This window comes from Pectinophora gossypiella, chromosome 3 (assembly GCF_024362695.1).
Source record: "Pectinophora gossypiella chromosome 3, ilPecGoss1.1, whole genome shotgun sequence".
In the NCBI taxonomy this organism is placed as follows: Eukaryota; Metazoa; Arthropoda; class Insecta; order Lepidoptera; family Gelechiidae; genus Pectinophora; species Pectinophora gossypiella.
This window is the reverse complement of record NC_065406.1, coordinates 3,378,111-3,404,813: the sequence shown is the minus strand read 5'-3', so window position 1 is coordinate 3,404,813 and position 26,703 is coordinate 3,378,111. Positions and strand designations below refer to the sequence as shown.

The 26,703-nt window shown below is 39.2% G+C and overlaps 1 protein-coding gene across 1 annotated transcript in view; it reads left to right on the top strand.

Annotated features, from left to right (window-relative positions):
* The window catches only part of LOC126380868 (protein obstructor-E-like), a 92,353-nt gene extending 70,998 nt beyond the window's left edge, over window positions 1-21,355 (top strand). Inside the window, exons 4-6 of the mRNA XM_050030453.1 lie at window positions 4,510-4,698; window positions 18,299-18,516; window positions 19,228-21,355. Coding sequence (XP_049886410.1) covers window positions 4,510-4,698; window positions 18,299-18,516; window positions 19,228-19,299 — 479 coding nt within the window. The 3' untranslated portion in view covers window positions 19,300-21,355. The remainder of the gene's footprint in view (window positions 1-4,509; window positions 4,699-18,298; window positions 18,517-19,227) is intronic.
* Window positions 21,356-26,703: the final 5,348 nt, after the last annotated feature.

The window sequence follows — 26,703 nt, the reverse complement described above, 5'->3', positions numbered from 1 at the left end:
CAAAGATGACGTTCCGATCACACGCCTATACATCATTTTTACCCCCAAGACATTTTCTGGAAAAACAAAATTTTGTATGGCGGCCATCTTGTTTTTTCGCCATTTTGTATTTTTTTCACCGGCCATTAAATTCGACCAAGATTTAAATAGGTTTCGTGAAAGAAAAATTGGTTCAGGTGTGATAGTTTCGCCAGGCCGTAGGGTGTCACCCTGATGCGGAGCAGTTTTTGAAAATCGGGAAGTATTTCCATACTTAACATGACGATCCGACCACAACCCCGATATATATTTTATATCCCGAGACATTTTCTGAAAAAACAAAATTGTGTATGGCGGCCATCTTGTTTTTCCGCCATTTTGTTTTTTTTTTACGCGCTATGGAATTTGACCAAGATTTAAATAAGTGCTCTGAAAGAAATATTGGTTCACGTGCGATAGTTTTGCCAGGCCGTAGAGTATCTCTCTGATGCGGAGCAGTTTTTGGTGATCAGAAAGTATTTCCATACTCTACATGACGTTTTGAGTAAGCGCCCCATACATTATTTTTACCCAAACGGGCTTCTTCCAAAATCGACAAAATTTTGTATGGCGGCCATCTTTTTTTTCCGCCATTTTGTTTTTTGCACCGGCGATTGGATTTGATCAAGATTTAAATACGTTTCGTGAAAGAAAAATTGCTCCAGGTTGTATAGTTTTGCCAGGCCATAGGGTATCTCCCTGATGCTGACCAGTTTTCGAAGGCCGGGAAGTTTTCCCGAAGCCTAAAGATCGATCCGATCAATATGACTTTACAAACGCACTAGTCGCTCCTACGATTTTTGAAAATTCCCCTCGATTTCTCTAGTCTTCCATCATCAGATCCTGACTTCCTTGACATGGGACCCCCTTGGGTATATCTCCTTTCAAACAAAAAAAGAATTATCAAAATCGGTTCATATACGACGAAGATATGCCCGAACAAACATAAAAAAAAAAAAAAAAAAAAAATATACGGTCGAATTGAGAACCTCCTCCTTTTTTGAAGTCGGTAAAAAACATAAGATGTCGGACTTATTATAACGATTTTCTTGATTAGAATTTGTAAATAAGTTAAATAGAAAATATTTTCCGTTACTTTTAGATCAGTCTTTATTTAGTAATCAGACTTTTATAATTTATCTTGAACCTGGTCCACGACCCAATTGCCTTGCGCACCCATGAAAAAAGTGCACGACTCAGCGACAATGGTATCACAAATTGTCTGAAACGTATGATTTTATATGATACGGCTATCAAGTCAAATCAAATGAAATATAATTTATTGCACAGAACTAAATTTCAACAATCAGATATACAGGGTGTTAGGGACATCGTAACGAAAAAAAAAAATGGAACGCCTATTTGATTGTACTAAAAACGATGGTGGGTGTTTTTCTTGTCGCAAATGTTTAATTAAGATTTTGAATTTTTACTGTGCCGCAATGTAAGTCGAACAACGCGGCACACAGACGTTAAACCTACGCACGGCTACGTTACGCGTACGTGCGTGATACGATGTTGTATCTAGGTAGGAGTTTTCATTCTCTTGTATTTAGATGCTTAGTGGTGCAACGTTTAAAAATGTTTTGTTGAAGTAGAACACCTACTGCCACGATTTTTCACGCACGGTACCTACCTACCAGTTATTAAAACGTTCCTAACTTATTAACAATAAAAACCCTACTCTTGCCTTACCTTAATTGTTATTCCTTCGGATGAAGTACCTAGGTAGGTACCCTAGAACAAGTCACGTCACGTAGGTATGCAACATCGCGTTTCCTCCGCGGTAGGTAGGTATCACACGCACTCACAAACATAACACCTTGCTCTTTAATAAACATCAACAATCTTCCATACTTTTGTGCAGTAAATGGTCTATGATCTATCATCATAGTCGACACTACTCATTTACAGAATAAAACAAACACAAAACACTCACAAACACGAAAAAAATATCCTCGGAAAACATCACGCGATTCGGGTCAAGCTTAGTATTCGACTGAGCGGAAGCGCGCGGCGGCGTTAGCGCAAAGCATCAAAGGCGCGCCGACGACGCGCCGGCCGCGGCCGAGTCGAGCCGACGACTAGACAGAGAGAGAGAAGTATGTTTATGGTGCAAGTGACAGAGAAAGAAATAGTATCTGTTCGTATGCCTACTTTATTGGCGAACGTTGCCCTTGACCCGTGCGCCGGTTATTCACCTGCGCATAGCTGAAGTTGTAGATACGTTATTATTATTATTGATGACATTGATAAAATTTAATAATTAGTAATTTTTATTTGTTTATTTTAAATGTGCGTTCTATGCAGCTTAAAACACAATATGGGACTGAAAAAAATCTAATTTTTTTATGAATTTTGCGACAGGAAACTTCACTTGATACCTATCAACTCAAAGAAATACCTAGTATCTGTTCGTAATGCCTACTTTATTGGCGCGCGTTGCCCTTGATCCGTGAGGCTATTCACGTCCGAGTATCCATCAAGACAGATCAAACAAGCCCTAACTCGGAGGTCTTGCGTCCCAGGATCCTTTAATTATGTCTTAGAACCTTCTTGGCCTATGTGGTCCAGTGGTTGAGCGATGGGATGCGGAGGGTACGGGGTCGTATTCCGGTGGGGACATATCACAAAAATCTGTTTATAAGGCCTTTGGTTGGGACGTTACAGGCTGATCACCTGATTGTCCGAAAGTAAAATGATCCGTGCTTCGGAAGGTACGTTAAGTCGTTGCTCCCGTCTACTAGGTACTTATGTAAGCACGTAGCCGTTACATGAATATTGTACACAGAACAGGATAGGTTTAATTAGTTCTTTACTGATGATTTAACAATGAGATTTAAAACACGAATAACTTAGTATGTAATAAGTACCTCGGTACCAACATGTAACAAGAAAAATAAGATCACTCCTCTCGGACATTTTTTTTCTTTGAACATGCCGACATTGCCTACACGGCGGAGTTGCCGAACTATCGATAGGTAGATTATCAATTGTTGAACTTGAAAATTCTCTAAACTATCGAAAGTAGTGATAGTACATTTAGATCGATACTAGCGATAGTACCGATAGGTCTTGCTTTGTAACAATAATGGGTATTGATCTAAAAGATCTATCGATAGGTACCTACTATTGGTTTTTTTTAACTAGGTATCGATAGAATATCGATAGGCAACACTCTGGCAGAGTGTCCGCCCAATTCTAGACGCGATCTCGCTCGATTTTTGTGTAGCGAGGTTTTGCGTAGGTACTTACATACTAAGTTGGTGGATGGTTGACATAGTAGGTAACTAATTACCTAATCTGTGGTGGTTGTGTTAGTTGGTTGTTAGTTATTCTAATGACAACAAAGAATACAATTATTTACTGTTTCAACTGTTTTAGGTAGATAATGGCCCCAATTCCTATGAGTAAATGAATGAATAACCCGGTCGAATCAAAAAGGTATCTCGCTGGTATGCAAACCATTTGACGTGTGCTGTCAACTTAATTCTGTCGGTTGTTTTAGATTTCTGCTTAAAATTAACGTGTATTCCATAAATTTAATGCCTGTTGATTATCCGTCCATTTAAGAATAAAATAAATTTATAATTTACGATAGACAGAGAAAGAAATAGGATCGGTTCGTAGTGCCTACTTTGTAGGCCGCGCCGCCGCCGCGCCGCCGCCGGCGTGCGGCGCGGGGCGCGCGGAGCGGGGCGTGCGGAGCGGGGCGCGCGGCGCGCGGTGCGTGTGGCCGTTGACCCGTTCGAGCAGCTGTTGTCTCCATTACATCGAAAATTTTCGATAATTTGTCATTATTGTTTTTTTTATTGAAATTTGGGTTCTATGCAGCTAAAAGCACAATATGGAATTGAAAATAATTAAAAACAAAACTCAAAATTTCATGAATTTTGCGACGGAAAATTCCACTAGATATTAACTCAGAATCATGGTCTGAATCATCCCTCTCAGTATTCGTTACGATGTCACTAACACCCAGTATAATAATACAGTATAATTTGGGCGGCCTTATCACATTGTTATCACATTGGTCTAACAGTAAGCTGGATGAGGTGTGGGTACGGTCACGAGCATTAATATGTATACACTTTGGTACCATGTCACATTAACTTTTTTGACAAATTGAACTGTAAGTCTCACTAAATGTCAAATATGTTAGTGCGACAGAGTCCTAAAGTGGGTACATTATATTGCTCATAACTGTACTTAGTTCATCTTTGCTGTGGATGTACCTCTGGATACCCTAATTGGGACAAATATAGTACTTATGTTTTTTTCACCTGATTATGCGAAAGTAACATGATCCGTGGTTCTGGTTACTACTTTCGGATGTAAGTAAGTTGTCGTTATAGGGGACATGTCAGGAGCCTTTGACGGCTCAATAGTAACCCTGACACCAGAGTTGAGGAGGTTGGTAATGCACCTCACAACCCACACGATAAAAGAAGATGTATTATTTGTCTCATGTCTCTCTTTATCCTGTTTTAGACCCGCCGATCCAGACAGAACACTGCGACTGGCTGTACGGCATCTTCGGACACGAGACCTCCTGCACCAGGTACTGGACGTGCTGGAACGGCACCGCCACGGAGCAGCTCTGCATCGGTGGTCTACTGTACAACGAGAACGCCCACTCCTGCGACTGGCCCGAGAATGTCGACGGCTGCCAAAAGCATCGTGAGTATCTGTGCTTTTGACCGAAATCTTACGTCGCACCAATATGCACGGCATGGAAACCATGAAAATGAAAGAAGCTAATGAAACACCATCCGCATTGGTGTGGGCACATTACGAAGACTGCAGATCCCTTAAGTCCGTCTTCTGTTCGGAGTTAGCAATTGAAAAGCGAAAGCAGCGCGGGCAGTACCTACGCTACAAGGACGTGCTCAAGCATAACTAGAATTTTCCATCGCAAAAGTATGAAACTAAGAATAAAAAAAAATATATTTTTTTTAATGAATTTTCCGAGGGGAAATTCCACTTGATATCAACTCAGAATCGTGGGCTCAATCAGCTCATAGTTTTTATTACAATGTCACTAACACCCTGTATATTTTTAGGAACGTGGTCTGAATAATCCCTCACTATATATAGTACCATGTCGTATAAGTTAGATAAGGTTTTTTTTTATTATTGAACACAACGAAAAATTAACAAAACAATTAAAATAACACCGCTAAACCCCGCATGGATTTGTCTCGGCGCTATAATCCGCTTACAATTACTTAGTGCAAAAACTAAGGTTAAGACTGGATAATTTAACCCTTAAAGGTTCAACTTGGGTGGGCTATTAGAGTTCACATTTGACAATAAGCCACTCAAGCAGAACTCCTGGACTGAATTCTTCCACCAAGATCATGATAAACACTTTTCTCTCGTGTGGGTTGTGGTGGAATTATAAAGATGAAAGATGCATTTAGCTGAAATTCTTGAAATTAGAATCGTAAACGAAGATGATATTGTACAGAGCCATCTGTGTTTTTATAAGAAAAACGTGGTCTTTAAGTCCTTCATTATATCTACATCATTTCGTAAGGTGTTAAAGTGAAAATCCAATTTAATATTCTAGTGCAACTGAAAGCTCTTTATAAATTTTCCGACAGCATTACCTAAAGAACGTTTGAAGCTACCAATTTCCACGTCAATCAATTTTGTTTTGATACTTCCAATAATTTCACTTGGAAAAAGATGATTGGGTGGTCATAAGAGATTGCTCAAAATCAATGTGGAAATGTGGCGAAGAAAGAAAAAGTTTTATGTTAGTAAATAAAGATTTATGTTGGCACGCTTAGTCATACTTCGAATAGAGGCGGCCAATCAGCTCGCGACAACAAACACTTCAGAACCCCAATACCGACCCCGCCGGCGTGGTCGACGATTTCCCTCATTCAGCGCTTATCGCTATCGCTATTATGGCCGGACAAATGGGGAGCGTTGAAGACTCTCACCCGGTACAAAGTTCAAATAATTAATCGACCATATGGTCGATAGCGATAAGCGCTGATTGAGAGAAGGTATCTCCTCAAACAACCGGAGTTGTATGGATCATATTCCGCCACGTTACTACGGTACGGATTTGTTGAGGGTGTTTAGTTTAATAGTAGCCCGAAGCCAACGGCTAAACATGCCCTCCGAAGAACGTAAAAAAGCAAGCAAGCATAAGTAAAATCTACTCGTAAATCATGAGTAAGTAAATAATGTAAAAAATATATATATAAAGCTCACTTCAAATCAATCTACTACTTATTACGTATACACAAATCAGGATTAAAAAACAATTGGGTCGTGTCCTAGTGCTAGGTTCAAGTTAAATTATGAAATTCTGATTAAGTACTAAATAAAGACAGATCTAAATAAAGACAGATCTACAACTGGGTGAATTTCAACAAGTCTCATTTTTTTATCATTTCGGTGAGATTTTTTATTTTAATACTTTTCTTCACATATTTGACGACAAATAAAACTTTAACCTATTTTGAATTATGTGCGTGAGTGGGCATCAAATACAATCGAAACTTACTGAGATATTTAAAATTGAATTTTTATGAGTCCACTGAAATGATAAGTACCCACTGAAATGATATAAATGTACACCGAAATGATATAAATGTACACTGAAATGATAATGAGTCCACTGAAATGAAAATAACCCATCGAAATGATACAGTCAAGAAAAATTGTGCTGCTTAGCTAGGGTTCCGTACAAAGTGAAGTTCGATTTATACATAAATAGCCTATATACGTCCCACTGCTGGGCACAGGCTTACTCTCAATTAACCGGGGTTTTATGGAGCATACTCCATCACGCTGCTCCACTGCGGGTTGGTGGAGATCGATTTATACATTCTTAGATAAATAGTTCAATACTTGCTAAATAAAAAATAGTTTAATACTATTTACTAATAGTAATAGATTGTTGTTCGTTTCTTTCATCGAGCAATAAAAATGCATTTAGTTGTTGTCAATATGTGGAGCCGTGGTAGCCTAGTTGGTAGAACGCTTGCCTCTCACTTTGAGGTCGCAGGTTCGAATCCAGCACAGGCCTAAACCAGTGATTGTCGAATTTATTTTCAAATTCATGTTTAGATCAGAAATGATTGTCACATGCTCAGTGGTGAAGAAAAACATCGTGAGGAAACCCACATTCCCGAAAATTCCATTTTCGGAGGTATGTGACCTAATGTGTATTGGGTTGGTTTCCCCTTCGTGGGTTGGAAGGTGAGACAGGCAGTCGCTTCTGTAAAATACTGGACCTGTCAAATCTTCAAGTTAGGTAAGCGGACCCTGTGAAAAATCGGGATAATGCTAGGGGGATGATGCTTATTGTCAATATGTCTTTTTTGTGGCTATCGTCATTGCTTCTTTATTACTTACCTACATTTTTTTAAATAATATAGGTTCACGTAGGACCACAATCTCACCTGATGGTAAATGACGATGTGGTCTAGGGTGGATCACACTTACCTAGCAAATGCCTATTTACCCTAGTCTTGAAGTCTCCTAGATTATAACGAGTTGGAAGTTATATCCATACCCAAGAGTTCGAGATGGTTGGTAATTCACTCCGGAAAGTCACAGTCAGGAGGAAAGGACTCCGTTTTGCAGTGAACAGACACGCCTGGGTCATGGAAGCGTTGAGTCCAACCTACTTGTTGTCACCCCAGTCTGAGACGGACTTAAGGGGCAGTTTCACACGATTCACAAGATCCTCTCTGAGGGCACTATCATCTATGGTGCTTACGCGTGCATTGGACATGTATCTCTCCGTCACTGTGCTATCGTCTGCATGCCTAAAGATACCGGGCATAATCAGCAGATCATTGATAGAAAAAACGTGGCGGAGAGAACAGATCCCTGAGGGAGTCCGGCATTAATAGCATGTAGATCAGACAAGCCCCCATCAACTACTACCCGAATCAATTTATCCCTATCTATCCAATTACATAGGCTAGAAGGGATCCTGAATATATCAAGGGACACAACAAGATCCTCGCCTTGATTCTAGATTGCCTCACTCCATAAGCGTGTAGCATACACAAGAAGAACATCAGTTGTCCTATCTCTGAGTAAATTGTTGGCTTCAAGGAGGCGGTTGTTCAGGATTAGCGGCGGTTGTACCGAGATGGGGCGGTAGTTAGCAGGGTTGGTACAAGTGCCTTTTTTGGGCATACTTTGCATTGGCAAGGTTCCATGGTTTCGGGAATTGTCCTGAACCCAGAGAGAGCAGGTAGAGCCGTGTCAGTAGGAGACTATTCAGGTGCACAGTTCCGCAGTACTATTGCTGGGATATCATCAGGACTACTGACCTTATTCACGTCTAGAGTGCAAGGCATTTTTATACGGCAGAAGTTTGCTTCGACCGATTTGACTAGCGGCTAAAAGGTTTTACTACCAGCTCAGTCAGTTTGGCATCAATTTGGCCAATATTGTCGAAACGTGCCCTGCGCATTGTCTTCTTGCAAGACTTTGCAGCGGTATTCAGGGAATTTTTCAGAGCCCGCATGTTAGGAGGCATATTAGAGCTTCTGCACTAGCATACTCCGCGATGTAACATGAGCGAGCCTTATCGTCAGATGATATGTCAGATGATATGTCAGAAAATGGGATAGAGTATTCCATTGCCTGACAACTAATATGGTATCTCCGCAGCTCGTCGAGTCTTCTGAAGAAAAGCAAACCTCACGCCAAGGATAGGATGCGAAGAAGTGCCGCATCTCATCCCAATCTGCTAGCGTGTGTCACCATATTTGCCTCGATCCTCTGGGGCTAGAATCAGGTGGGGAATAGACAGACACATATCTCACCAGACAATGGTCGGATGTTCCCAAGGGGGAAGTCACTGATAGAGATTGATATTGGTCTGGATCAGTTATCAGCAAAAGGTCCAAGCAGTTGGTGCTATAGTTAGCAACGTCAGGTATCTTTGTAACGCAATTCACCAGATGTGAGAGATTTTGCCACACATGGCAAAAGCTTGCGCCTCTTTGCCAGCATGGTTGGTCTTCTGGAATGGGAACAACCACTCTTGCTGGTGGGCGTTGGAGTCCCGGAGAAGAACAAGTTGCGCTGAGAGATACCTCCGCCGTGCCAACTCCACTGTCCTACTGAGGTAGGTGAATAACCTGCTTGTCTCAGAGTTACTGCTGTGCGATCGGTAGACACTGGTGTAAACTATTTTATCCAGGCCAGTGTCCACCAGGATCTAAAGAATGGATAAGTCTGGGTATTCAAGGTTATCGAGAAAAGCAGAAAGAGGAGTTTGATAGAAGGTTATATGACGTTTTCCAATCACCCAAAATGGTTTTGGAAAACCATGAGATCATCTCGAGGAAAAATAAAATAGCTCCACAGAACTGTTAAAAAGGCCCTTAAAAAAATACCTAATTCGAAACTAAAATTTAACACACGGATCTCTAAAACTTAACGATTTTATCATTTCAGTGTTACTTATCATTCCCATGGACTGTTATTGGCATTTCAGTCCACCGAATCCACCGGAATGATAACACCGAGATGATAAAAAACAGGTTATTTTTGTATAAACTGTGAATTTAAATAACTATCGAAAAATCGACACTTCTCAAACAAAACAGTACTTGCAGCCGATTTAACACATCAATATGAAATAAATTGAACTAATCTAACACGAGTTATAATGGCTACCGAAATGATTTTTCACTGATTTTTTTTTGTCCCCCTATCACCGAAATGATAAATTTCTTTTTTTGGCGGGAAACCATTACACGCTGTGACGGGTATGTTCACGTCTAGCGGTCGAGCCAAACCAATGCGAGGTGTTGGCAGGTAAGGAGGTGTCATAGACGCAATGTTGACGGAGTTATTCTACCAAAACTTACTGTCCTCTGAAATGATAACTTTTTTTCGGACAAAATTTAACTGCCTGTCAAATGTATGAGAAGGAAGGTAAACAGACAGAAATAGTTTTTGTTGTTAGATTATTTAATAATTTAACGAAATTCTATCAATTTAAATCCCAATAATAGAAAATAATTGTAGAGCAAGACATTTTATAAGCGATAATGGGTTACGGACAAGCTACCGAAATGATAAAATGACACTTTAAAAAATTTTTTCAGCGTGTTACAGTTGCTGAAACTGAATGATTTTTTTTGCCAAGGTAGAGGACTACTTACTTTACCCAGAAAAAATATTCAAAATCATTTAGCAGAACTTTGCACTACCGTTCTCAGCCAAGACAAGTTTTTTTTTCGCTTTTGCAATTCACCCAACTGTCAAAAAACGTTTTCTTTTTTCTATTTAACTTATTTATGAATTTTAGTCAAGAAAAACGCAATAAAAAACTTCTTATGTGCGAAATGTTATCACATTTTTCTATTACGTCACAGTGTGCTTTTTCATACGAATTCCATAGTAATTTCCTGTTGGTTTTGTAAAAAGTAATTGATTTAACTAGTTAGAAACAAGCCAACAGTTTTTTCGATTAGTTTACGGCCACGGAAATAAATACCTATACCTAATTAAATCTTTAAAAATGTAGTTTACGGCCGGCCACCCATTAAAGGCAATTCAGTCACACCCCTGTAGATCTGGGGCGCCAGACAGTGTGGTCCCGTTTTGGTTGAATTTAGCGCCCCCTTAAAACGGCGCCCGGTGCGGTCGCACCACTCGCACCGCCCTAAGGCTCCGTTACAACCTCTATAGTCCTCCACTGGCTCCGTTACATACTCTATAGTATTTGCGAATGTCCGCAACATTGCTTAGGTCAACGGGGTCAGCCATAATGCTCTTACATCACTCGTAAACCTATCAATGCAATAATCTTCCTCATTCGTACGACAAGTTACCTTACTATTTCTTGGCTACCTAGACTTAAGAAAAGAGACAAGAGAAAGGAAATGAGTCGAAGGGACTGGGAGCATGTTTTCAGTTCCTTTTTCCTAAACGTCTTTTTTTTGACGTAACTTATTGTAGATTTGCCGCAGATAGCATTAACTACTTGGCCGGACAAATGGGGAGCGCTGAGGGCTCTCACCCGGTACAAAATTTAAAACAACAGGCCTGAGGGTGCCGTTACTGCTTACTGATGTAAGTACGTAGTCGTTACATGAGTCATGTCAGGGGGCTTTGGCGGCTCAATAGTTACCCTGACACCAGGGTTGATGAGGTTGATAATCCACCTCTCAACCCACACGATAGAAGAAAAAGACTCATTCAATTACTTACCTAATGGTCCTCTCAATATCTAAACAATGATTCTATTAACTTGTCGTAATGGCTCACAAGTTGAACGTCCTTTCAAGCTGTTTTCACCCCAATCATTGCTAAACACAGCTCATAATAGCATAATCACCAAGTCATTGTGTAACTGAATAATTGATAACGATCAATGGTTGAAACTAATGGGTTCATCGTTGACAGGAGAAATCGGAATACTAATGACAACTGCTTTTGTACCTACCTCAAACTATTAGTCATATTGGATAGCCTTTCCCATATCAAAGAATCATTCACATCAGCGAGGTCAGAATATTTGCAAAGTCCATCATGAAATACGTAATCGAAGACCATTCAGTGTACAGAAATTGGGCTTTGCGAAATGGCCATTGATTGAGCTGAGAGTTCCGAAAATAGAATTCAAGTCCGGCTAGGGTTACCACTCAAACAAAATATCGTAATATTTTTTTTTACCTTTGATTGCTCTTGAGTCCAGACTTGCCCGAAGACATTGACGAGGCCTAAGATGGAGCGAACTCGCCGAGAAGGTGTCTGTTCACTCTGGCCTTGAAAGCACCCGGGTTATATGCATTCGGAAATACAGAAGACGGCAGAGAATTCCACTCCCTAGCAATGCGCATAATGAAGGACGATGCGAAGCGCTATGTGCGAATAAGTAGTTGGGATATCAACCAAATAGGGATGGAACCCGGCCGTACGTCTGGAAGTCCGAAGATAGGAGGGATGGTGTAATGAGCTCGTGTAGATCGCGGGCACACTCCCCGAAGTGCAGTCTGTAGAATACCGACATACTGGTGACTTTTCGCAGAATCCGGGAATGTTCCTGTTGTAAAATCTCGTTAATAGTAAAAACATTGGCCTCACTGGCGGCTTATTTCAAAATCAAATCATCATCATCAGCCGTATGACGCCCACTGCTGGGCATAGGCCTCCCCCAAGGATCTCCACGACGATCGGTCCTGCGCTGCCCGCATCCATCGGCTTCCCGCGACCTTCACCATATCGTCGGTCCACCTTGTAGCGGGCCTACCCACTGAGCGTCGTCCGACACGTGGTCGCCACTCCAGAACCTTTCCGCCCCATCGGCCATCGGTTCTCCTCGCTATGTGTCCTGCCCACTGCCACTGCAGCTTTGCAATTCTCCGAGCTATCTCGGTGACTTTAGTTCTCCTGCAAAATCAAATCAAATATTTTTTTTTATTGAAATTGTTTTTCTTGTTATTCTATCTGTCTAACAGCTAGGTAGGTAAATAAAACTCATTTTTACATAACTTTTGCGCCTTTTTACTGCCGGGAAATTTCCGGAAGCGGAAACATTACCGGGATAAAACGGCACATCCCTGTGACAAGGACCTTTAAACCAAATAATAAGTATGTTTCTGCTTTCCGAAAAAATCTAAGTATATTCGTACCAAATATACGAGTATTTCGCTTAAATAAGGTAGCAACCCTAAGTCGGACAGAAAAAGCGGTCCGAATTCATCTTTAATCGATTACGCTTATCCGAACGCTAATGTCGTGGATATCTGTATTTTTAGATCACTGAATAGGCGGTAATGTTTAACCTTTCGAGTAGGTAAACATTTCACGATTCACCATTTGATCATGATTGGGGTATCGATTACGGGCTTGTTAGTATATCGATTCGCTGGTCATTGAAGAGGCATTGTACTAGTAACCCGATATTAGGTGTTATTAAATGTTTTTGTTGTATTAGGTGTTGTGTTAATAATTAAATAAATATTATTACAATTGATTGGTCTAGTATTGATACACTGTTTCTGTGGACAAGTCACGTAAACTCTCTTTATTTTTCACTTTCCTTCCACCGTCTGCAATTGGAATACCATTGTGTTTATATGTAAGTAATACAATCTGGACATAAAAATAAGAAAGGAAAACATGAAACAGTAGGAGTAAGGCCCTGTGCTGGGAGGTTTTCTGGCTATACAGGCTGGTATTTGGATCAGATACGTATAGAATTATGTTGCTACCTACCTTTATTGCTTCTCTTTATTTTGTACAGAATAATAATGGGTGGAAGATGTGTTGTGCGTGGGTGTAATAACAAGGAACACCATTTATACCCAAAAACAAGGTTAAAAAATATAAAGATACATATATGTCTGTTATCCATGAAATTAGAAGGTTAAACGAAGGCAAATTTCTACAGAGCCATTTATATTTTTTTAGGGAACGTAGCCTTTAAAGTACCATGGAGAATGCTACACCGACAAGAGCGTGGCTCTTAAATTAGTGATGTGAGCCTGGAAAGTCACTCATTCAATAATGAATATGATTATAAATACAAAATCATTATTGTAATTCAAACATAGCCAAATGTTTCAATAATTAAATTCCTTGCTAACCGAGAGATTATCGCTAGCAAGTAAAGCAAACTTCACATAGTTGTGTAAGCGTGTATGTATATTAATAAAACCTCCAAACGTTGGTTTGGGCCTTCGTGGTCCAGTGGTTGAGCGTTGGGTTCATGATCCGGAGGCCCGGGTTCGAATCCCGGTGAGGATATATCACAGAAATCACTTTGTGATCCCTAGTTATGTTTAGGACAGGCTGATCACCTAATTGTCCGAAAGTAAAGATGATCCATGCTTCGAAAGGCACGTTAAGCCGTTGGTCCCGGTTACTACTTACTGATATAAGTATGTAGTCGTTACATGAGCCATGTCAGGGGCCTGTGGCGGCTCAATAATAACCTTGACACCAGGCTTGATGAGGTTGGTATTCTGCCTCACAACCCACACGATAAGAAGAATAAAACCTCGTCCCCACGAGGACGTTTGGACATTTCCCGATGTCTATTTCTCTTTCCATCATAACTAATTTAAGAGCCACGCTCTTGTCGGTGTAGCATTCTTCATTCTTGTCTATCAAAAGACCAATTCCTTCACTTCCTTATACTCGTAAGTCACGACGTTCGCCTTCCCTTTAATCCGGCCAAGTAGTTATTGCCATCTGCGGAAAATCTACAATAAGTCACGTCAAAAAAAAAACCTTTTCTTTGATCTGTTCCATGTAAGCTCTTCTTGGTCTTCCCCTTCCTCTCTTTCCTTGTAGCTTCCCCTCTATATGGAAATCTAATTTCTCCCTCCAACTTGTTTCTCTTTCTTGTTTGTAACGCAATGGTTTATACTGTAATGTTGCAAATGTCTATATAAATAAATAAATAAATAACTATATGGAAACGTTGCGAGATAAGATGTAGGCGATAACACCGCATGTGAGGGATACATAGTGCTTTATAGGAACTTCAATTAACATCGTTCCGTATTAATTGATTTCAAGTTGTGTAACATTGGAGAAGATAACAAGGAACTCAATTAAGATCGGAGTAAACAATTAGTGTGCGCTACGACGGTAGCTGATGTATATACAGGGTGGCCCAGAAGTTCAGGTTCAAAATGAAAAATTAGAAAGAGGGGCTCATTAGCTACCAGAAACACCCCCATGTATGTTTAGCAATTATTTACGGTTTAGGAGATATGACCCATTTTGTACCTTTTTCTAGATTTTCTACCTTACTTCAGAAATAATCATTTTGTCGCTATCCCTTTCTTAATAATTAATTTATTTTACTTCACAACTATGCCTAAGTATGTGTAGCGCTCAATCAATTATAAATCAAAGTGAAATCAAAGATAAAAAAAAAGTTATCGGAAGTCACAGTGAGAATTCGACCAAAATTGTTACAGTTGTTAAAACTTCGCCGAAGAATAATAAACACATGAGATTGTCATAGACACTGAAAGTATTTCTAAAAAACTGCTCCATTTAATAGGCTTTTAGAAACATTAAAAAAGTACCCTTAATACGGGCAAAAAACTAAGTAATTAGCCCTCAAAGATTGCAAGACAGATTTGAAGGAAAATTTGACATTCTCATACAATGTAACTGCTACTTTCTAACGTTCTTAAAGGTGCTCAAAGACACATTTTCAATTAAAAGTAAATAAAAATCACGCTTATAATCGCTAACAGGGTAGACATAGCAACAATCCGAAGACAAAACTTGCAGTCACTTTTGGTATTCGTATTTTAATGAAGGTACATAGATTTCAAGGAAAAAGTTATCCCCAAACACTGTTGGTGATTCATAGTATCCAATAGTATGAATCACCAACAGTGTCTGTCTTGAAAATGTGTCTTTGAGCACCTTTAACAACGTTAGAAAGTAGCAGCTACATTGTATGAGAATGTCAAATTTTCCTTCAAATCTGTCTGTCTTGCAATCTTTGAGGGCTAATTACTTAGTTTTTTGCCGGTATTAAGGGTACTTTTTTTTAATGTTTCTAAAAGCCTATTAAATGGAGCAGTTTTTAGAAATACTTTCAGGGTCCATAACAATCTCATGTGTTTATTATTCTTCGGCGAAGTTTTAACAACTGTAACAATTTTGGTCGAATTCTCACTTTGACTTCCGATAACTTTTTTTTTATCTTTGATTTATAATTGATTGAGCGCTACACAGACTTAGGCATAGTTTTGAAGTAAAATAAATTAATTATTAAGAAAGGGATAGCGACAAAATGATTATTTCTGAAGTAAGGTAGAAAATCTAGAAAAAGGTACAAAATGGGTCATATCTCCTAAACCGTAAATAATTGCTGAACATACATGGGGGTGTTTCTGGTAGCTAATGAGCCCCTCTTTCTAATTTTTCATTTTGAACCTGAACTTCTGGGCCACCCTGTATATATTATGATGTAGAATGTATTTCTATATGAATGTATTAATAACAAATGCTTAGCTTATGAAATAAAGATAAAAAGATAAAGATAAATATTTTAATTGTGCATAAATTTAGGTACAGTTATAATATAATAATAATAATTTATTGCCAAAAAAGTGGGTACAATTCTTTCCTTAACAAGCTTAGTCTTAGACACAGATATAAATAAGTAGATACCATAGCTGACTAAGTATAAGAATACTTGTATTACAGCCTATGATGCCTCTCCCCTGGATATTTATGTTACTTAAGCAAGCTAGTATACATACTTATGTTACCAAAACAAAAAAATACAGAAGTTTTTAATGACTGGTTTATCAAAACAAAAAGACAGAAAGAAAACTATATAGATGTAGGGTGGTGGAGGTAAAATTTAAACAACTCCAATACTTTGAGGTTTCTTATATTTTTTCACTCACTTTTTTGAATTTTAACAAGAACACCACCGCGCTTTCAAATCTCTCCGTCGCCATCTTCCTTCCCCCTTCCTCTCTCCCCTCTCACTCCCCCTCAGGACACGTCCCCCTCACCTCACACACATCACGTTCATAATAAACTTTCATTCCCACATAGATAATAGTATAGTTATTACGTAGATAATAGTTGCAGTTTTAGTTGCAAATTACGTCTCACTAAATTTTGCCTTTGCAGGCTTAAACACCTTTCACACAGGCAATGAAATAACATAAGAGAGAGAAAAAATATAAAAAAACAAAACATCAAAAAACTATTAAAGAATATATACAATGGGTAAGTAGGTCTATGAAATAACTATTAGTTGTCATTCAAAAATTCTTTGACGTCATAAAAACATATGAGAGAGAGTTATTTAAAATACGTAAGGCAGCATTTAATCGAATATAAAAGAGTTGGTAGAGCACGATTACAAGATCGGTTATGTACCTGGCTCACAAAAACAGCACTGTACAGAAAAGGCGTTCTCTCCATGGCTCCTAGAATTTATAATCAGGTTCCAAAATCAATTAGAGACATAACATGTGATTTGACATTTAAAAAGGAACTATTTACGTTTCTGGTAAACAACACCTTCTATTCAGTTGACGAATTTTTTGTCCTGAAATGAACTGACTTAATCTTTTATACTTTAACTTATATATTATTGTGACAATTATTAATAATAAATTTATATCTTTAATAATGTAAAAAATATAATAGGGCATGCATAATTAGTACAGAATTCTAATGTTTAATTCGTTTATAATATTAATGTTTAATTAATTTATATTTGTACGCCGACTGGCAGATCACAGCGCTCTAACCTATATATATGTATAACAACCTACTCTACCTGTGTTTCACAAATAAATCAATTTGTAATTTGTAATTTAATGTATTTTCACCAAAAAGAACAAGACATAAGCAAGAAACAAAACCAAGATACAAAACGTCGTCAAAAAAGAATCATCATCATTAGCCCATTAACGTCCCCACTGCTGGGGTACGGGCCTTCCCTATGGATGGATAGGGAGATCGGGCCTTAAACCATCACGCTGGCCCAGTGCGGTTTGATGGTTATTAACGACTGCTAATGCAGCCTTAAGAAGCCCGGAGGAGCTCGAGATGAAAACTTTTTTTTGTGGTCACCCATCCTATGACCGGCCTTTGCGAAAGTTGCTTAACTTCAACAATCGCAGACCGAGCGCGTTTACCGCTGCGCCACCGAGCTCCTCAATGCTCCTATTAGCATGTTTTGATGAACAATCACCATGAAAAATAAACATTTATAGGCGCCGCGCAGGCGAGCCAACACGGACAATTACTGTGAGATCAAATATTCGAATAAAACAAAAGACCGTTGGCGTTCAATTTTAAAATTCGAACATATAAAACTGAAAAAAATAAGAACAATAGTCCGCGAGCTGCCTTCATGATTCAAGTTTATAGGTACTATATTCGAAGGGGGGTGAGGTAAACCTAGCTTAGACGCTGGTGGGGAGCGGAGAGTTACCGTTCTATACGTAGTATTATTTCTTATTCTATGGCCATACACTCAGAGGGGCGGTAGGTAGGTACCGGGAAAATTCGAAGCTTGAATGTTCAAGATCTTTCTTGGAAACAAACTTGACATTTGAGTATTCTTAATTAATTTAATGAAACTAATTGACAAGTCGTAATAATTCTATTCAGAATTTGCGACTTCTTCCGTGACACGGACTATATTTAAACTTCGTTTTGTAATGAAACGGATGTATTTCTGTTTCTTAAAATTGTATGTACAAATACATGTTGTGGCGTCCATCAAAGATTTTTTTTCTTTCTATCTTTCTCACGTTTTCATTCTCTGTTTCAGCTCTCTGCAACGATGACCCCAACGGCAATGTGCCTCTAGGCAAATCCTGCAACAGATACTGGCAGTGCCAGGGCGGATACCCTCGCCTGCAGAGGTGTCCAGCTATGCTGGTCTTCGACAGGCGGTCGCTGAGGTGCGTCGTACCACCCACAGAGGACTGTGATGTGCCCACTACCACTGCCCCACCACCGGAAGAAGAGCCCCAGGAGCTTAGACAGGTGAGTTATGTTAACCATTCATCCGGCCTCTGTGGTCTAGTGGCTGAGCTTTAGGCTCACGATCCAGAGGTCCCGGATTCGAGTCAGAAAAACGACTTTGTGATCCCAAGTTCGGTTAAGATATTGCAAGCTAACCCCCTCATTGTCCGAAAAAGGAAGATGATCCGTGCTTCGGATGGCATGTTAAACAGTAAGTCCCGGTCATCAATATGTAATTTGATATTTGAATGAGCTCAGCTCCTGGGGCAATTTTAAAGTCATATCCAATTTACCTCCAATCGCATTTAATGTCAATTACTAAATCCATGTGGACTTGCACCAATTTTGTCATGGTCTGTAATTTTAGTTAAATCGACTGGCAAATTGAAGTTGGCACGCGCAATCAACAACGTTTTCGGGTAATCGAATCTAGGACACGTGATCCCAAGTCCCTAGGAAAACCATTAAACTACCAATCTTTGAAAAGGGATCCTCGAATCTATCATAGTGTCAGGAAAATTGGTATCATTAATAGTAGTAGAGTCGGAAAAGTACCTAAGGCCTAAGAAAACTAAACGAGGTTTTACGAAAGGCCAGATCAAGAGTACTCTTTTTTTTGACGTGACTTATTTGTAGGTTTTCCTCTTATGACGTCAACTACTTGGCCGGACAAATGGGGAGCGCTGAGGACTCTCAACCGCTGTTTTATTAATCCTATTTGTTTTGTTGCAGCACCAATCAAAGCGGCCACAGCACAATGAGTACCAGGATGTACAGAACCGCCCCAACCGGCCTAGGAACTGAACCGTCCCTCCGCCTTCTAGAGTCTTCTGGAATCTTCTAGATCATGCATCTTCAACCCTCCCTTAACATGTGCAATATTACTCGAAAACACCTTCACTCAATTTGAATTTCTTGTAAAGTAAGCGGGATAAACATGCAGGTTAGCGTAAATAAGAAGACCATACAGAAGTTTGAGTAAACGGTACAGTCCAGTGAACAGATTGCTCGATAAGGCCTAGGTTTTGAAATTACAACCTAGAGTACATGTCACGAAAGAAGTCCCACGGATTTCAATGGAACTAATTGACAATTATATGCAGATACTGCGCCGAAACGCAGTGCCCGCGAAACTTACTTCGTGCACTTCGTCGCGCAAACTCTACCATCAATATTTTTATTGATGATGCTCATATTTCAAATGTGTTACCTACTCCAAAACATCCCGACGACTGTACAAGAAATGAGATACTCGTACTTACTAAGCTTTGTATTTAGAATCGCGGCGAGAAGTGCGCTGTGCGAAATTCAAGCATTACACTTATGTACCTATAACAATATATAAGAGAGTAGTCCGTCGAACAATGGAAGTCTACATCATTACTGTAAAAGCAAAAATATTCTAGATTGTTTTGTTTTATTTTGCAAATATCCAGTTAGAGCTTACGTATGTTGGTGACATACACAGTGGATATGTTCCAACTGCAAATGACCAAAGATTTTAGGATATTTTTGCAATGATGTTGACCACCAGTGTTCGAAGATCTACCGAAGAGTGTTCACACAGCCTCGTTGTCGTCGGCAAACAAGCGTCCCCAGAAACGAGGCATCATACCAACTCAAATGAGGGAAAAAATATATAGATCAGGGCGCTGTACAGATTTGCCTTCGTTTAACCTTCTAATTTCATGGATAACAGACTTATGCATCTTATATCTTTGTTTTGGGGTATAAATGTTATAACACCCAGGCACAAAACATCTTCCACCCGTTATTATTCTGATCAAAATAAAGAGATTATTTTTGGGAGAAGCAATATAGGTAGCAAAATAAATACTTACACAGGGTGTTAGTGACATCGTAACGAAAACTTTGAGGGATGATTCAGGCCATGATTCTGAGTTGATATCAAGTAGAATTTTCCGTCGCAAAAGTATGGAACGGAAAATAATTTAAATAAGCTCTAAAATTTTCATGACTTCTCCGACAGGAAATTCCACTTGATATCGACTCAGAATCATGGTCTGAATCATCCCCTTCAGTATTCGTTACAGTGTCACTAACACCCATACCTACTTGTATGGCTACTGTATGTACTTGTATGGGGTGTAAGTGACATCGTAACGAATACTGAGAGGGATGATTCAGCTGATTATTCTGAGTTAATATCAAGTGGAATTTTCCATCGCAAAAGTATAGAATTGAAAATAATTTTATAAAACTAAAAAAATAACATGAATTTTGCGACGGAAAATTCCACTTGATATTAACTCAGAATCATGGTCTGAATCATCCCTCTGAGTATTCGTTACGATGTCACTAACACCCTGTATACGTATCTGATTCAAATGTCAAGCAATTATTTTTATATAATACCTCTGCCATTACATTATATTTTTCAAAATGTCAAATGACAATGTCAATGTCAAAACGAGCAATATCAAAATTGGTAATTATCACGTTAAATCTGTACAGCGCCATTTTTTTTTTTTGAAGGTGAACGTAGTGTAAGATGTCCCTCATTAAATTTCTTTACAACCTTTGCATCACTATACTTAATATCTACATAATTTTCCCTTCATTGAATATACAATTATGTACTTTTCCTCCCACCATCTTCTTTTTAAATATCTTTTTGTAGAAGTATTTTTGCTTCAGTAAGTTTAGTCATAATAACTAAGAGTAGTTCTAGTTTTAAGTGTAAATGTAAAAATGCTGCCTGATATCCACATTTGTTTCATGCAATACTCAACTTTCAATATCGACCAACAAATTCTCAATTCCATTAACTTAGTCAATATTTATAATTTGTAAGTCTTATACTGTCTAATTTTAGTCAATAAAAAGTATTTTTTACGAAGTGTTATGCTTTTATTTTTTCTCTTAAAAAGGCCATATTGAAACAATTCACCTATAAAAGCAATTTGACATGTTTTTCCTTCTCCTTGCTTCCGCGGTTAGCGATCTAATTTTGTTGACATACCGCACTTACTTTTATATGCTCAAATGTCAAATTGCAATATTGCTTCTAGGATGAATTGCTTCATCGCGGCCTTTTTAGGCTGCGTTTTCCATCTCGAATACTCACGCATCTCGATGGCCTGCTACCCTGCTGACCTTGCTGACCCTCCTGCGATTCTCTAAAAACAATTTCAGCACTACCTTTGTTTTCTTTATGGTATGGGATTCCCCACATTCAAAAAAGTAGTACTGAAAACAAAATCAGGGATAGCAGTTTATTTATATGGACATTTGTAAAAAAAATACCCTTATGCGTAAATTTCGGGCCCACAGACACTAAATGCGGTGGTTTGCCCCACTACAAACATCAGTAGCTTGCTGGATCTAGGTACGCATAAGTACTAATATACCACTCCATAGTATTCCTTTAGCTTCTCGCTCCAGTAAAAAAATGTTAGCAAAACAACTCGTAGCAATTACGGTAACTTTACCAAGTCAATTAGTTCGCCTACAGTCTTCACGTAACTTCTTCATAGATTAAAATGTTTTACACGCAGACGGGACATGAGCGTCGTGGTACACTAGAAGCCCTTTTATCTCAGGACATCTTCCACCACCTTATGATCATTCTAACGAACATCCTCTATGCTTTTTGTAACTGTTTTATGGAAACTTTAAGTGATGTTATTGTCTTGTTTTTGTGTGTGGCGCCTTCTATAATAAACAATTTCTATTCTACTCTACATTTAGATAAAGACTGTATCCGTAATAACTTCTCGACTTAACATCATATCCAGCAAAATAATTACAAAGCTATATGCATAACATAACAACACGCCTGTATCTCCAGAAGTCACAGGTGTGACAGATATACCTACCCACTCCTCGCCAGCTATGTTTAACACTTTCAAGGGCGGAACGTCTAATGACGTTCCGATTCCAAGGTGTCATATTATCTATTATGAACCATCAATGACCCATGGTCTCTGCCCGTGAAAGGGTTAAGTCCCATGTAATAGGGGGCGAACCTATTGACATTAGTCGGCACCACCTCTGGAAACCACGTGATATCAATTATGGATAATTTCCAATCCATTAAGTCGAATTCAGTGGTTTAGAGCTCAAACCAGCAGGGCTAACATACGCAACTTTTTTTTTTTTTTGACGTGACTTATTGTAGATTTGCCGCAGATGGCATTAACTACTTGGCCGGACAAATGGGGAGCGCTGAAGGCTCTCACCCGGTACAAACATACGCAACGTGACATTTAGTTACGGTCATTTTAACGATTCTGACGATATTAAGTCGTTTTGTCGATTGATGCTAACAGTCATGTCGTTCTGTCAAAATATGTAAAATTCCACTTGATATTAACTCAAAATAATGATCTGAATCATACTCCTCAGTATTTGTTACGATGTCACTCACACCCTGTGCAAGTACATACAAGTAGCCATACAAGTATATAGGATGTTGGTAACATCGTAACAAATACTGAGGGGGATGATTCAGACCATGATTTTGAGTTGATATCAGGTGGATTTTCCTGTCGGAAAATTCATGAAATTTTAAATTATTTTCAATACGATCTACTCTGAACCGGCGTGCGTGTATGAAGCGATTGATGAATGTGGAGGAAGCAAGAGAAGTGTGTCAGGATCGAAGCAAATGGAATTCTATAGTCTCTGCTTACCCCGGTGGGAAATAGGCGTGAGTTTATGTATGTATGTATGTTAAATTATTTTCTTTTCCATACTTTTGCGACGGAAAATTTCACTTGATATTAATTCAGAATCATTGCCTGAATCATCCCTCAAAGTTTTCGTTACGATGTCACTAACATCCTGTATGTACCTATGAGGAACGAGAAAAATACAAAGGAGAACAATCAGAGATGTTTGTGATCCTTTTGATTTAAGGGACGGGGAATTTTAAGCCCAGGATTCGAACACGGTGTCACGGATTCAGATATCAGGGTTCGGAGTATTATCAACGTATTAAGCATAATTTACAGAATATTTTATCAGATGTCCTATCTTCGAACTAGTTGATCTATGCCTAGCCCTCCCCTGAGACTTTGATTGTGTAACAGGATGTTTGATGTCCGGTAACCGTAATTAAACGTCACTCCTCCTCAAAGAGCACGGCCTGATATATTTTCCGCCAGCTATCGAGAGCATTTTACCATGAAAACGCATTAATAGAGTCTGATATAGTTGACGTGTTTATACTGTTTTATGAAGGCAAACAAACCAAAATGGATTGACTGGAGCTATTGGAAGTTTAGATAAAAAAGTATAATAGTAAGTGATAGCGCCGAACGCTAGCAACACAGCTCCCCACCCGCGGTAGTCCGCGCCCCGCGTTGGCAACACTATCCACCGCGCTACGTATCTCACCAATAATAAGGCCTCAAACTAGATGACAGCGGCAGCGGCGCGGCGGCGGCGGCGGTGCGGGGTGCGGCGCGTACAAATGCTAAGATTTATATTGAAGTGTTCTCGATAACAGCGGCGCGGCGAGCGGGGTACGAGCGGTGCGCTCTAGCCGCGCGGTGTCTCTGCGTTTGAAACTCGCCTTTTTGTTTCCTTTGTTCATTATAGGGATTCAGATCTTCTTTTGCCCATAATAAATCGTACGAAACAAAAGAACTACAATCGAAAATGCGTTGTCGCCGTTTCGACATCGCGTTCATTTGAGACACAACTCTATACCGCCGCAACACCGCGCAATTTGGCCGTTGGCATCGAGAACGGAACAGCGGCCGCCGCGCCGCTATCGCCGCCGCGCCGCTGCCGCTGTCATCCAGTTTGAGCCCTAACGTTTTAACGCAAATAATGAGGAACTTGTCAATCGGCGTTCCCCAAAAACATGATAGATGGCGCACTTATTTTTATATGCGCAAACGTCAAATGTCACAATGCTTCGATGTGGCCTTTTAACACCCTGTACGTACTAGGATACACAGTGTCTGTCTCTTTACTGACCAATAGGCTAGTTTCCAACTAGTCAAATCAGTTACTTTTTATTAAACGTCTAAAACGTCGAATTTGTATGTTAAAGCGTACTGTGACGTCATAGAAAAACGTTCCACGGTTTTGATTAAAATTCATAAATTAAATTAGTTAAAAAAAAATGTTTTTCGTTAGTTCTAGATCTGTCTTTATTCAGTTATTAGATTTGCATAATTCTTGAACATAGGACACGACCCAATTTATGTTTCTGAAGTGTACGATAGATATACGACGTATAGGTATATATACGTCACTCAAGTATAACGACCCCAAAAACCGACGTAGCTGTGACCGATCACTCCCGAGGGAGCCCTCTCGAATTTTTGCCACTTATACCCCACTCCCAAAATCCGTTCAATTTCACTTAACTTTGTATCGATGTACAGAGAATTATGGCGATAGACGGATCTGGGAGCTAAATTGATGGAAGCAAACATTTTTACGAAGTAACTTTTTTTGTGAATTATTGTCGACGAATTTTTTAGAAACATCATAGAAGAAAAGCTAGAAGGAAAGAGAGGAAGGGGAAGACCAAGAAGAGCTTAGGTACAGTCATGAGCAATATAATGTACCCACTTTAGGACCCTGTCGCACTAACATATTTGACATTTAGTAAGAATTACAGTTCAATTTGTCAAAAAAGGTAATGTGACATGGTACCAAAGTGTAGGTAAGTGTAATATTAATGCTCGTGGCCGTACGCCATCTAGGTAACGGATAGGAATTAGACTAGGCTACACCCTTAAAACTGTCACTTTTACACTAATGGCTCATTGCGAAACATAATTCTCTGTCAGCTATTATAAATAGTTCCCTTGGGACACATCTTTTGTGATTGGCGAACCAAATTAACAAAATGGTGGTTGTAAAGGGCGGAAAAGTTCCATTCTGCATAATGGACTATTTATGTAAATTGAGTACCCATCGAGTGGATTTCCGAAATTGCTTGTGTGCTTGTCACGCGAGTTTTACTTAACGGAAAATTGTTTTGGGAAACTTTTGTGTCTTGATAATAATTATTATGTGTAGGCAAGGAAATCCTTCGTCTTGGTTTTTCTTTGTATCATACATACATAAACATACATAAACAGCATATATACGTCCCTCTGCTGGGCACAGACCTCGCCGCAATCAACCGGAGGGGGTATGCAGCATACTCCACCACGCTGCTCCAATGCGGGTTTGTGGAGGTGTTTTTACGGCTAATAACCGGGACCAACGGCTTAATGTGCCCTCCGAAGCACGGAATCATCTTACTTTTTCGGACAATCAGGTGATTCAAGCCTGAAAAGTCCTTACCAAACAAAGGACAGTCTCACAAAGTGATTTCGCCAATGTCCCCCATCGGGAATCAAACCTGGACCTCCAGATCGTGAGCCTAACGCTCTAACCACTAGACCGCGGGACCATAAGCCGATAATAAGTAGATAATTTAAAAATCCGAGATGAAACCAACAAATCACCAAAAAATCCCATCTGTCAATGTCAGTCAGTTTTAGGAGGTTTTAGGTAATTCCGAACTTAAACTAGGGTGAGGGTTGATTTAGCGATAGTATGAGACGTTACACCAAGGTATAAGTTATTCCGAGTTTATTTGTAGATTGTGCTTATTTTTAGGTTATGATCGGTATAAAAAGTCCTCTCTCTCTCTCTCTCTCTCTCTCTCTATTTAAGAGCTGCGCTCTTGTCGGTGGAGTAATCGCCATTCTCTTCTCCCCGCAAAACCTTCAACACCAAAAAAAAGTAATACCAGGTTCATGAAAAGTTACACCAGGTTTATTTCTAAGGCCGTTAGAATACAGGTGTAAGCTTATACCTAATAATGAACACCGTTAAAATTAAATCAACAAAAAGCCGATTGATGTCACAAAAGGTCTTAACTACATTAGGTACTTATTCTCAAACTCCCACAGTGGTATTTACGAGGAAATCACATTGAATATTCCGTGTATTCCAGCGATTTCAGGTTAGCAAATATTTTATTTAAACTTCATGGAAATATGTTCTATTTTTAAATATAAAATACAGACGATTACGAGAAATATGAAATTTCCTGCATAGATAGATGGAAAAATATTCTATTGAAAACTTTTAACATATTTTTGTTATTATGAATATGGAATAAAAACCAGTGTCCTGCAGCGCACATAAAATTATCGATTGATTCAATTAATTTTGTCGAAATTGATAAGTTTGTTTTTTCCCTAACATGCGTGCACGTGATTTTGTTCG